General features: G+C 48.1%; 1 protein-coding gene across 3 annotated transcripts in view; it reads right to left on the reverse strand.

Moving 5' to 3' along the window:
• The window catches only part of Stx16 (syntaxin 16), a 44990-nt gene that overhangs the window by 2303 nt on the left and 29628 nt on the right, over nt 1-13059 (reverse strand). For all 3 annotated transcript variants that reach the window (XM_032904703.1, XM_032904702.1, XM_032904701.1), the window contains 6 exons: nt 7081-7188; nt 6167-6307; nt 5239-5404; nt 4282-4373; nt 3688-3831; nt 2652-2732 (listed from right to left, as the gene is read on the reverse strand). In XM_032904703.1, coding sequence (XP_032760594.1) covers nt 2652-2732; nt 3688-3831; nt 4282-4373; nt 5239-5404; nt 6167-6307; nt 7081-7188 — 732 coding nt within the window. The remainder of the gene's footprint in view (nt 1-2651; nt 2733-3687; nt 3832-4281; nt 4374-5238; nt 5405-6166; nt 6308-7080; nt 7189-13059) is intronic.

The following is a 13059-nucleotide window of genomic DNA, read 5'->3' on the forward strand; positions in this document are numbered from 1 at the left end:
ATTTCTGAACAAAAACGCCAATGGCTTATGCCCAAGATCAAGAATCGATAAAATGGGATCTCATAAAACTGCAAAGTTTCTAAGGCAAAAGGACACGTGGTTAGACAAACGGCAACCAAATAGATTGGGGCATTCACCAATCCTACATCTGATAGAGAGGGTCATCCAAAATAGGCAAAGAACTCAAAAAGTTAATCAAGAGGGAGACAAATAACCTTATTAAAAAATGGGGTTCAGAGCTAACAAAGAATTCACAGGCTGAGGAATGCCAAATGGCTGAGAAAACACCCAAAGAAATGTTCAACATCTTTAGTCATCAGGGAAATGCAAATCAAAACAACCCTGAGATTTCACCTCACACCAGTGAGAATGGCTAAGATCAAAAACTCAGGTGACAGCAAATGCTGGCGAGGATGTGGAGAAAGAGGACATCCATTGTTAGGATTGCAGATCAAGACAACCATTCTGGAAATCAGTCTGGAGGTTCCTCAGAAAATTGGACATTGAACTGCCTGAGGACCTAGCTCTACCTCTCTTGGGCATATACCCAAAAGATGCCCCAACATATAAAAAAGACACGTGCTCCACTATGTTCATAGCAGCCTTATTTATAATAGTCAAAAGCTGGAAAGAACCCAGATGCCCTTCAACAGAGGAATGGATACAGAAAATGTGGTACATCTACACAATGTAATATTACTCAGCTATCAATAACAATGACTTTATGAAATTCTTAGTCTAATGATTGGAACTGGAAAATATCATCTAGTGAGGTAACCCAATCACAGAAAAACACATGGTATGCACTCATTGATAAGTGGCTATTAGCCCCAAATGTTTGAATTTCCCTAGATGCCTAGAAATACATGAAACTCAAGACAGATGATCAAATGAATGCTTCACTCCTTCTTTAAAAGGGAACAAGAATATCCTTGGCAGGGAATAGAGAGGCAAAGATTAAAACAGAGACTGAAGGAACACCCATTCAGAGCCTGCCCCACATGTGGCCCATACATATACAGCCATCCAATTAGACAAGATGGATGAAGCAAAGAAGTGCAGGCCGACAGGAGCCGGATGCAGATTGCTCCTGAGAGACACAGCCAGAATACAGCAAATACAGAGGCGAATGCCAGCAGCAAACCACTGAACTGAGAATAGGACCCCCGTTGAAGGAATCAGAGAAAGAACTGGAAGAGCCTGAAGGGGCTCGAGACCCCATATGAACAACAATGCCAAGCAACCAGAGCTTCCAGGGACTAAGCCACTACCTAAAGACTATACATGAACTGACCCTGGACTCTGACCTCATAGGTAGCAATGAATATCCTGGTAAGAGCACCAGTGGAAGGGGAAGCCCTGGGTCCTGCTAAGACTGAATCCCCAGTGAACTAGACTGTTGGGGGGAGGGCGGCAATGGGGGAGGGTGGGGAGGGGAACACCCATAAGGAAGGGGGGGAGGGGGATGTTTACCCGGAAACCGGGAAAGGGAATAACACTCAAAATGTAAATAAGAAATACGAGTTAATAATAAAAAAAAAAAAAAAAAAAAAAAATGGCCCATGGGAGGCACTCCCAAGTCTCAGCTGCCTCTCCACAGTATGGACTGGGGACAGCACCAGTCCTCATGGCAACCCCAACACTCACTCTGGGAAACTCTCAGATAACCCCAGACCAAAACCAAAGTCTTTGTGTACAATCCAGTCCCTCCTATGGAGAAGTCTCCCCCTTGTCGGCATCACAACACAAAACATGTCTCCCAGTTGTGACTTAAACGTCAGCGTCCATGGGTAATTTAGCAGCAGCACAAACCTTCCTCTATAAAGGAGTTGGGGCAGCTTTAGCTTGGGAGACACAGGTTGGTGCCTCCATTACTCTAAACACCACTAAGCAAGACATGTCCGTGCCCTGAGGTAAACAGCACAGGGACGGGGAAGGGCCTCTGATCAGCGGCTGCAGGGCTGGGACCATGGTAAGATGGAGTGATTTCTGCTTTCAGAAAAAACAAAAGTGTGACTGTTCATGACTTAGGGCTCATTACAGGACCAGAAGTATCAATGGGTTTCGATGACAAGGAGGTGGGCAGGACTGATCAGATCTATCCTGGTCAGCAGTCAGCTCCATTCCCTTCACAGGAGTCACATGCCAACCACACATACCAGCTTGACGTCCACAAGCCCATTTCTCATAAACGATTACGGGATTTCTAAAATGACTTCTACCAACTTCTTAAAAACAAAAACAAAACCAAGCACACAAACCCGTGAAAGAGGAGCCCATCAACAAGAGCACAGCCCACCCCACCTTCCTGAACTTCTCCAGGGAACACCGGGAGACATGATTAGGAGTTTCCCACCACAACTCATCGGAAGTGAACCCCACACCAAGTTAACAGCAGTAAGCAGTAAACCTCCCAACACACAACAAGGCTTCTCTAACAGGAAAGAAACCCAGGCTTCACAGGAGAGGTGCCCAGCTTTTTCTGCCTGACACCAGGCTGCAGCATGAGAGCAAGCTCATAACTGCACCGGGTGAATGGAGTTCATCTCGACCTTGTTGTGTCTGGGTTGAGGCTGTGTGGAAGAGGAAGAAAGCCTCTAGGAAGGACAGCAGTTCCTAAAGACCCCGCCCCCCATGGGGCACGGTAGTACCTTGTGCAGCTGCTTCAAGCCATCTTCGGTCTTAACACAGGACTGTTCAACATTATAGTCAATTCGATCAAGGACTGTGCCCTGAGTAATGAGAGACAGCACAGACAGTCAGTCAGTACAGCTAGGGACACTGACCTGCCAACCCCGGGACATGCTGGTCACAGACCTTGGGACCTACCAGAGCAGGGTCAGATCCCCGATAGAGTACTGCATCAGCTGCAGCAAGAACCAAAACCTGGTTTCTACCTTTGATTTAGCCTCTGTAGATATAGAAATGCCTTCGGACATACGAGGGCTTAGAAACCTGTGCTGAGGAGCAAAAGAACCTGGCTTCCCATTGCTTGCTGATTACGTACTTGGGTCTGGCAGACAGGACACCAGCTAGTGTCCACCACCATGGCCAGGCTGCTCCCATCACTGTCTAAAATGACAACTTGGCACTCAAGGACAGGTTATTAAACTGTCTCGTCTCTGGGTTCCTACAGGAGGTACGGAGGGTAGGCCGGAAAAGACGGCAAGCATGGCGTCTTTCATCGGGAAGCATGGCGGTTACCCAGCCAACTCTGACAGGGCCTCAACACTCTTCAGACAGTTTCATGGGACCAGGACCCAAACGAAGCCCTGCTGGCAAGGAACTAATGCCCCAGTCAGACCGCAGTGATGAGTAACGATTTAATTCCATGTAAAAGCTGATGGCCCCAGCAGCCATGACACGTCAGTCTACCACTGTCAAAGGGATCTGTACACAGGCAGAGTCAGGCCAGGCTTGCTCGGAGTCCACCAGGCGAGCAGAGGACACACGCACACAAGGGTCAGGGACGGGAAGAAAAAGTCCTTCCTTCCTCCCTCCCCAGATTTAAAAAAAAAAAAAAAATGGTATTTTCACAGGGAGTGACAGTAGCCCACAATGCCGCAAACGGGCACACACATTCAAACTCAGTAGTGTGAGAAGCACATGTTTAAACGTTTTTCCAACTAGAGGACAGGATTTAAGGACCACAGAGAAGGGTGGGCCCGGCACCTGCAGGATACACACCTGCTCCACGATCATGGCGCCCAAATCCCTGAAGATTTCGTTGAGGTCTGAAATGGACTGTACAATCTGACGGATCTCTCGCTCCCTCTCCTCCACCACCAGTGTGTTCTGCTCCACCAGCACCAGCTGGTCATCCGTGAAACCCTGTCCAAATAGGGGTCTCTCTATTAGGAAAGCTGTGGCGGACTAGGTTAGACAACATTCAGAGAAAACAAATCCCGAAATTTTTTTTTTTTTTTTTTTTTTTTTTTTTTTTTTGGTTCTCGGAGCTGGGGACCGAACCCAGGGCCTTGAGCTTCCTAGGCAAGCGCTCTACCACTGAGCTAAATCCCAACCCCCAAAAATATTTTTTATAAAGCATTTGGCAACAGATAACTTATTTCCTACACAGGAAGCAAGGACCCCAACTCTCAAACAGCATGGTCCACAGTGCAGCAGCTGGAGTGGGGTCCAGAAAGAAGCCACACTTGCAGCCACACCGGGCGCAAACTGAGCAAGGACTACTTGGCAGGCACAAGGTAACAGCTGCCCGCCCAGCACTGCATAGGGAAGGAGCTTAGGAAGGAGGCAGCAGTTGCCTGTCCCATCGCATACCTGACCATACAGAGCAGCATCATCTCCATCATCCATTAGTGGTACCGGGGTGTCGAAGAAATGCTGCGATCTTTCCTCTCGGTTTTTCATGCCTAGCAGACAGGAGCCCACTTTACTTGACTGTGTATGGCCACTGTTCTACCCTTAAAAAAGGCTGTCTAAGAGTAAAACCCAACAGCAAGGGGAGGCCCCTAAACAGGTCTAAAGAAGCCCACCTCCAGAGGGGGAGCCTTGCTTGTGTTAAAGCACTGCAACAGCATGCAACTGTTCAGGGCAGCCATCCCTAAACGAACGCCCAATTCACAGGATGCCGAGACAGACAGGACGCAACCGACTGAGACTTCTCTAAGCAAAACAGACAGCTACTCTAGCTGCTGTTATGAGACACTGATACAGCATCTGTGTCTCTTCTGGAGACTCTCTAGTAAGCATTCTGATCGCAATCTGGAGGAATGAAATGAAGGAAGATATGTGCGAAAGGGAGCAGGGTTTCAGGAGTAAGTGGGGTTCTATCCCTGACAATGAAACAGAAAAACCCAGTTCCAGAGTAAGCTAATGCAAGACTGTTTGCACCCCGCTTTTAGGTCCCAAGGGCCGTGCAGATGTCATTCTGTGGAGGAACTGGCTCTGACATGTGTCATGAAAACCTACAGAGCCCAACGTCACGTCAACAAGGCTTCTACAACAGCACTGTGACCTTCAAAGTCTGCCCAGCCCAAGATGAGTGCTGTTCACCTGGACAGGAAGTCCCTGCCTCTGCACCAGGGGCCAGGTCTTCTCTCCTCAGCAAGGGTTGCCTAGGGAGGCATCTTCCTCCTGTCCTGCCCAAAAGGTGTGAATGTGCCTAACTAGTTGTTAACAATGGGCAGTAGGTGCTGAGTGGAGAGACTGCCCCAAAGGAGGACAGAAAACACAAGGCATTTTACCCAAGACTCCCTCCACAGGGCCTGCACTCACGTTTCAGGTAGTCAGACTGTGCATGCCGGAAGCTGGTAGACAGCTCCTGCAGGGCCTGTGCCAGGGAGGCCACCACATTCCGCAGTAGCCGCTCTTCCTGCTCCGAGCACGCCCTTCGTGCCCGGCTGGGCAGGGCCTGCACAGCACGCTGGCACCTATGGAAGAGCTGAGAGAATAGCTCTGGCTTACATCAAAAGCCTCTCCTAGCCAGGCCTGTCAGGAGGCACCCTGCTCTGCAGGCTTGTATAGAAAGGTCAGGATGGATGGAGGTGTGTGTGTGTGTGTGTGTGTGTGTGTGTGTGTGTGTAGCACTGCAGGGTGAAAGAGGGCTATAGGTTTTGTACACACACACACACACACACACACACACACACACACACACACACACACACAAAGACTTACCTAAATGTGCCTATGCTGCTCACTTCACACCCTGTTACTGTCTATATCTACTTGACTTCCTGCATGAGACAGGTACTAATGTGACTTTTATGCCCATTTTAAAGATGAAAAGGTAGAGTCAGAGACTGAAGTAAAAACATTGCATGGCTACTCAGCTACAAAGCTGGCTTTAGACATTTGGATATCTACTCTCAAATAAGTACAAAGGAGACTTGAACACACAAACACCAAAGCTTAAACTAGTGTTTACCAGTCATATCACCCAAAGATTGGTTCAAAACAGACCTGTATTTTAGCACAAAATTGCAAGTCCTAGCAATTGCACATTTTAACATCAACAGTGGTATCTACCAACAACTGAAAAATAGTGCCCATATCTCCAAGAAAACCACATACTCTGAAAACCACTCATAGACTTTGGGTTTTCCCAAGTGCCCATGAGTTTTAGGACAGTATCAGCTGGGTTTAGAGCGGGGCAAAGGCTGGGGTAGGGTCAGCAGCTCCCAGGATTGTCACGTGTCCTTACCTGTGTGACCTCCTGGGTAGTGATCTCGATGGCATGTTCCTCCTCGCTGCTGTCGTCCAGCGTGGGTCTGTTCAAATGCTTATCATGAAGGCTGGCTAACTCCCTCATCTTCTGCTTAATGCGGCCAACATCATACTGTATCTAAACAAATGCATTTCTCACTAGAATCTCACTCATGCCTGGCAGCCACCCAGCTGCATATTCAAGACAATTAGCTACACCACAGTCTGCATTCAGATGAATTTAGTGGCTCACTACTGACACACAGTAACTTTTACAATTCACGTTATAAGGGAACAGAGAACACAAAAGCTAGAGAGACGCATCAGCACTTCAGTGCAGCTCGCAGTTCAGTGCAGAGGGGTCTGGGTTCGGTTCCCAGCACCCGCATGGTGGCTCTCACCATCCGTGTAACGAGCTCCAATGCTCTTTGATCAGTGCTCTCTGCTCAGGCACACGCCTCATACAAAGATGCACCTGTAGGCAAACACTGACACAAATAAAGTAAAATAAGCCGATAGCCGAGGTCACGCGCCCTCAATCCCAGCACTGGGGAGGCAGAGGCAGGTGGATCTCCTGAGTTCAAAGTCAGCCTGGGCTACACAGAGAAACCCTGCCTGGAAAAACCAAATAAACGTAAATAAATTTAAAACAAAGAAGCACACACTATTCTTTATTGCACAGTTTTGCATTTCTTTCTATGATTCAAGTAGCTGGTGGGAACGCTAAGTCCACATCATCTAGGCAGCCAGCCAGCCAGTCTTCTTTACTATGTGGCACATAAATGAGCAAACTCACGCATGGCTATGTCTGAGGATAGGTCTAACTGTAGCCACAGTGACTCACACCACAGAGATTCTCTGCCTTCCCAACTTAAAAGACAAACAAACAAAAGGGAACATGTAGAGACTTACTTCGTCTACTCCGTCCACCCACTTTGGAGGGGACCGCTTTGTCACGCCAATTGCTGCTTCTGGATCTAGGCTGATGCCTGACACCAGCGCCATGCGGTCATCAGCCAGCTACAGGGAGTAACAGGCATTGGGAGGTGGTCAGAGGTCAGCATGGATGTGGCTCTCCCAACCCTCCCTGAGGATGTGGAAAGGCAGGGAAATGCACGTGCCCGAGATACACGCTGGTCTCTGACACACTAGGGTCTGAGCTCCACTCCAATCTTTTCATGCACCACTTAACCTCCTTGGACATTCTTGTGGACACAACTTTGACGTGACCTGGCTACAGAAATGTCATGGAAATGTCAGAGATCAGCTCCCTATGTGAAGGCCCCTTCTCAGTGGCAGAGCTGAGGCAGGGCAGCGGAAGCAGAAGGTGAGTGACCCTCTGTGGAGATCGAGTTGTCCAGTTACTCACCAGACTGTTAACCATGTGCTAACAGATGTCTAAGAACTGCTTAGAAGGGCTAGCAAGACTGCCCATGGCCAAAGCGGCCCTGGGGCTGGTGTCAGCCAACCTGCCTTCTAGCACGCAGCTGAGTCTTTGCTACCTGTCCACCGGCTGCACTTCTCTTACTTTGAAATGACAGACAGCTTCTACTTTTTAAATTTGCAATATATATATAACCTTTTATATATATAAAACCTTTGAAATTTCTGGGAGTGGGAGGGAAGTAACAGGATTAGCCTGGTTATTTATTTACTTTGCCTGGAGGCAAAGAATGGATCTGAAAGGATCTACAAGTCTCCAAAGCATGGGATTTTTAAATGCTAATTTCAAAAGGCCCAGATGATACCCACGACACAATGCGCAGTGGTCTACAGACATCCTTCTAGACAACCCTTTGTGAGTGAGCAATGTCTACCCCTTCCTTCCTTGTAATCATCTACATTTTTTTTTATTCATTTGAAAAGGTCATATTTGCTTACCTAACAATAAAGAGGCAAATCTAAAATTCTCACAAATGAAGAGAAAACTATACAAATACAAATAATACAAGATAATAAAAACCTCAACTCTCCAAGTAACAACCCCTCCATTACTGAGAGCTCACACTCCAACTCCTACTGTTATCTTCAGTAACACCACACACACACACACACACACACACACACACACACACACACACACACACACACACACACACACACACCCTTCCTGTAGCCTGACCTCCACCTGCCCCAGCATCCCCACCACTGTCTACCTCAGCACTGCAGGTCCATGCTCCTCCTATGCCCAGATTGATGGTGCATCCTTTAAGCACGCACCACTAGGAATTGTAAGACCTGGCAATTCTGCCACTTTAAGCCTTCACTAACAGTAAGTCTTATTTTAATCCTCACAAAAACCAGATGAACTGAGGAATATTATTTCAATTTATAAATACAGAATTGAAATTCAGAAAAGTTAAGCAACCTGGCTTTGGCCACCACGCTATTGGTAATGTGACAGATTAAAACCTGGGCCAGCAGACTCCAGACTCCCCATCCCTTCCCACACTCTCACTCTTAGCAACCCAAGTAATACAATTACAGTTCACTAAGCAAATAGACCAGGACAAGAGGCTATGAAACAAAGAGCAAAGAAGACCCAGGGCTTCGGAGCTTCCTGGAGCAACTATACCAGCTGGAGAAGGTTCCAGAGCTCAAGTGCCAGTCTGAGCAGGCTTGTCCTGACCACTCTGGAAACATTCCCACTCCACAGCCACCAAGAATGTCCTTGTGGGTTGTTTTTTTTTTTTTTTTGAGCTGGGAACCGAACCCAGGGCCTTGCGCTTGCTAGGCAAGCGCTCTACCACTGAGCCAAATCCCCAACCCCGAATGTCCTTGTGGGAAGTGCTTAGCCCCCAGCTCTGATGTGCTATTTTAGTAGAGCCTGACAGACTCATTGACACTAGAGAGTGGACCCTGAACTCAAGTCCAGAAAACACACAAAGCACAGCTTTAAGCTGCCACAGTAAGAAGCCATAGGAAGTAATCTCTAATGGTATCATTCTCCCATGTGCTCCGACAGAGAGCATATCAACTTGTTAACAAAACAGACAGTGCAACTTTCACTGAAAATGTGCAGACATGACATCGTAAACCACTAGTCCTCTCACTAGGAGTCACAACCAGATGAACATCCAGCTGAAGTGGGCCACGCTGTTTAAAGCAGCACTTTCCTTTATATGAGACGTGTCCCCATTCAATGGACATCAAGACTGAGGTCAGGACACTCTTTCAATGGGTCCTAGGGAAGCCAGCAAACTAGAAGACCTCAGGAGGGATAGGCGCCAGCCTGCACAGCCACTATTGCTTTCCGGCGCTGCACCAAGACTGAGGACTTGCATGTGGCCAATTACTTGTCCCTGATAGAGTCTATGGCCATAGTTCATCATGACAGAAACCCAGTCCTAATGAGAAGAAACATTCCACATCTCTTATCAGTACAGGTCTGTAATGTGTATCACAGTGTACACTACTGAAAAAGAACATGTGTTTTGTGAAGGGAAAACAACTGAAGATAACGTCAACTGTTTGAAACGGGAACAAACAGGAACATGAAAATGTATCTTAGCAGCAAAATAACTAATCACCCTTTCAACTTCCCCGAGCTCTCCTCACTAACGTGCTGTGCTCAGTACACAGGAGTGTCCAGGCTGCTGTCCTCTCCACAAAGCCATGCCTCTCCCCGTTATGCCTACCTAATTTCAACTCGCCCTACTCCCCAAACCCAACACAAGTTAGGATTTTCTTAATAAACTTGTACTTCTGAAATAAAGAAAACCTTTGTATTTTTTTTTAAATAAGGAAAGAAATGCTATGTAAACTGCACATTAGAGAATTAAGAACTTAAGAATCCTTGTGTCTTAACTTGGGGCTGTCTTTCGAGAACCACGGGTTACTGGTCTCCTCAGAGCACTGTTCTGTACAGAATGCAGAGCCCCCAGCTGTCTTGACAGCATAGCTCATGCTTCCCTGCAGTGTCTATCTCCCTGCCTCCACTCCAGACATACAAATTCCTGACCTATGGAAGAAACATACGCACCCTGCCTTATAAATCCTGCTGTTGCAAACACACAGCCTTCCACTCCTACACACACAGTCAGTCAGACCTAAGGACGAGTGCAAAGATCTAGGCCGTTTGACAGAGGAACAAGAGCAGCTCGGACAGCAACTGGACTGCATGACCACTCGACACTTCCAGACGGGATGCTACAACCACAGTCTGCCAACTCTTGCAAAGGGCCTCAGTCAGCATGGCCTAAGAAGTCTCTAGGCTCAGGGAGCAGTGAACAAGCAGTGGATACAGGAATAGAGATGTCACAGTCAACTCATCTTAATCTGAGACTAAAATAATGCTATCTTCTCATGATGAAATTATTGAAAACACTTCCTCAACGGCACACAAAATGGAAAGCACGAACCTTGAGAAACCCATACACTGTCTTGATAATCTTGCTAACTCACCAACTTTCTTTCCTTAATGTATGTACACAAGCTAAAAAACCAAGAGGGAACCTAACTCCCACCCGCCAGCACAGCACTGAGCACACCTGCAGACCTGGTCTCTCAGCCGAAGACACAATCCTTCCCAAGGCCTGGCTCCTACCTTCAGTGGGTGTTGAAACCTTTGGCATGGACACCTGCTCAAGGCCACAAGGGCTGGGTTACAGGTCTAGGTGGTTTGGGATCCTCACATTTATACCCTCTAATGTTTTAATAGCTTCCATCTTCTAGAAGATTACCTCTCCAAGGCAGAGAATTAAAGAGAGGCACAGAAGACCGGAGAGCAGATGCTACCCTGACAACGATGTGGATGGAGAATGGCCTCTTCCTTAGCCCAAACTCTACAGCACACACTTCCTGAGCAAGAAAGAAAGCAGCGTCTCCAGGGCTCAGCTTCAACAGGAGAGTGGCTAACATGTCTGCCTGCAGGGCTACCTGAAGGGAGCAGGGGCTCTCAGAACCATGGCTTCATGCCAGGACACCCAGAAGACACGACCTTGAAGCCCAACACCCCCGCCCACCGTGACCGGAGCCTCTGGACACCTTTCCCTTTCCCAACAACATCCCTAGTCCCTCATCCAGCACCTGGCACTTGGCAGTAATGAACACACAATTATAATTAGCTGAATGAGTCAACAGTAAATGGGTGGAATGAATGGATGAGGTAAATAAAGTATGTCGCATATAATTCTAGAAGCTACACTTCATGAACAACATAATGGTGCTGGACAAGGGCAGGAAGTGAAGCATGCAGAGCCAAGAGCGAGAGTCAGAGACTGCTTAGCCACCGCACCGTACTTCTGCCAGGCTGCTGCTCCAGATGCTAGGCACGAGAAATGCTAATAGGGACCAAATATGGTAGTGCACATCTGTGACCCTAGTACCTGGGCTGCTGAGGAAGCAGGACTGCCAAGAACTGGAGACCAGCTTGGGCTTCATAGGGTTAGACCCTAACACCAGAACCGTGAAGAAACACAAAGTGGTCTTCAAGCTCCTCTCACACAAGACTAATCTTTAGAACCTGCCCCAACAGGAGGGGAAAGAATGGAAGCAAGCTGCTCATGAGGCTGACCTGAGGTGTTAAGACTATTTTACCTGTCATCCCACAACCACAACTCTTTCCTCAGCCCTCAAGGGTGTTCTAGCTTCAGTCCACTCAGTGAAGAGGACCTCATACCCTGATGTCACCACTGTTCCATGTCTACCAGATTCTCTGTGTCAGGCCTAACCTAGCAGGAGTTTCTCTAGCAAACTCATCTTCACCTGCTGTGCCCCAAGTGACCCACCCCTAGCTTCATTCTTCCTTGGCCCAGGGCTAAGGGCCCAGGCTGCTAGCACTGAGGACCCTGCATGGGGACTAGAAGGCCTAGCCCTGGTACCTACCTAAGCATTAAGCTTTAGGCTAGGGTGTTTAATCCAGAAGTGACCCTGCCAGGAGTTACATCTCTGTGTGCAGTAAGAACAGGCTTGAAATGGAAGCGTTCTTTTCACCTCACTCTCCTCAGTCTCAGGAGGGCCCACTGTTAATGGTGTTCCACACATCTTTTCATCCCACAGAAATACAGGTTATTCTCCTTAAAACAAACAAGAAAGGGGCACAGGGCCTGCTGCCTTTGTGTGCAGCACCCTTCCCCGTTGGCCACGAGTGGGGAGCTCATTCCCTGCTCGCTCTCAGAGGTACCGTGTGCCATGCGGACTACAGCTCTTCTGCCTTTTGCTTAACTGGCTCCCACGGATGGTGAGCGCTGCAGTCTGTTGTCATCACCAACTGAAGTTTAGGCTTTTCTAATGTACAGCTAGAGCAAACCCAGGAGCTGGAACCTGCAGGTTTATAAACAGAAGTCATTCTGGTCTCCTGATCTGCCTTTCTATACAGACTTCCTCCCTCGGCCTGCCATCAGAAAAACCCTTGCTACTCCTTCATCACTGAGACACAAAGAACCACTAATGTGGTCAGCAGTAGTGTCACTTTCCTGCCCCCAGCCCTTTCAACAGGGCCACAAAAATCAACAACACACACACACACACACACACACACACACACACACACACACACACACACACACACACCCCAAGGGATGGAGATGGACACTTTCTACCTTCCTGGTGAGCTGCTGCTGTTGGGAAGGGGCTGAGGTGGGCATCTGCAGTAACAGTCTAAACACAGACAGCATTCCTTACAGCATCGTGAGCATGGCGCTCCCCGCTCCCTCCCTCCCTGCCTAAGACTTCCATCAGATGGCCTGTCCCCCTGTCCTCCCCTCAACCCTAGATTCTCTCTGTCTCAGAGAGCAGGAGGCCAAGGTCTTCATCCTGCGCAGGTAGCTTGCTTTCCACTCGAGGTTCAGTGTGAACACAGGAAGTACAAAGTCATACATTCCACACAGTAACTCTGAATGTGTGCAGGGCGAGTGTCATCTATATGAACAAAGACTGCAGAAAAAGAGT

The sequence above is a fragment of the Rattus rattus genome, chromosome 5, assembly GCF_011064425.1.
Source record: "Rattus rattus isolate New Zealand chromosome 5, Rrattus_CSIRO_v1, whole genome shotgun sequence".
NCBI classification, from domain to species: domain Eukaryota; kingdom Metazoa; phylum Chordata; class Mammalia; order Rodentia; family Muridae; genus Rattus; species Rattus rattus.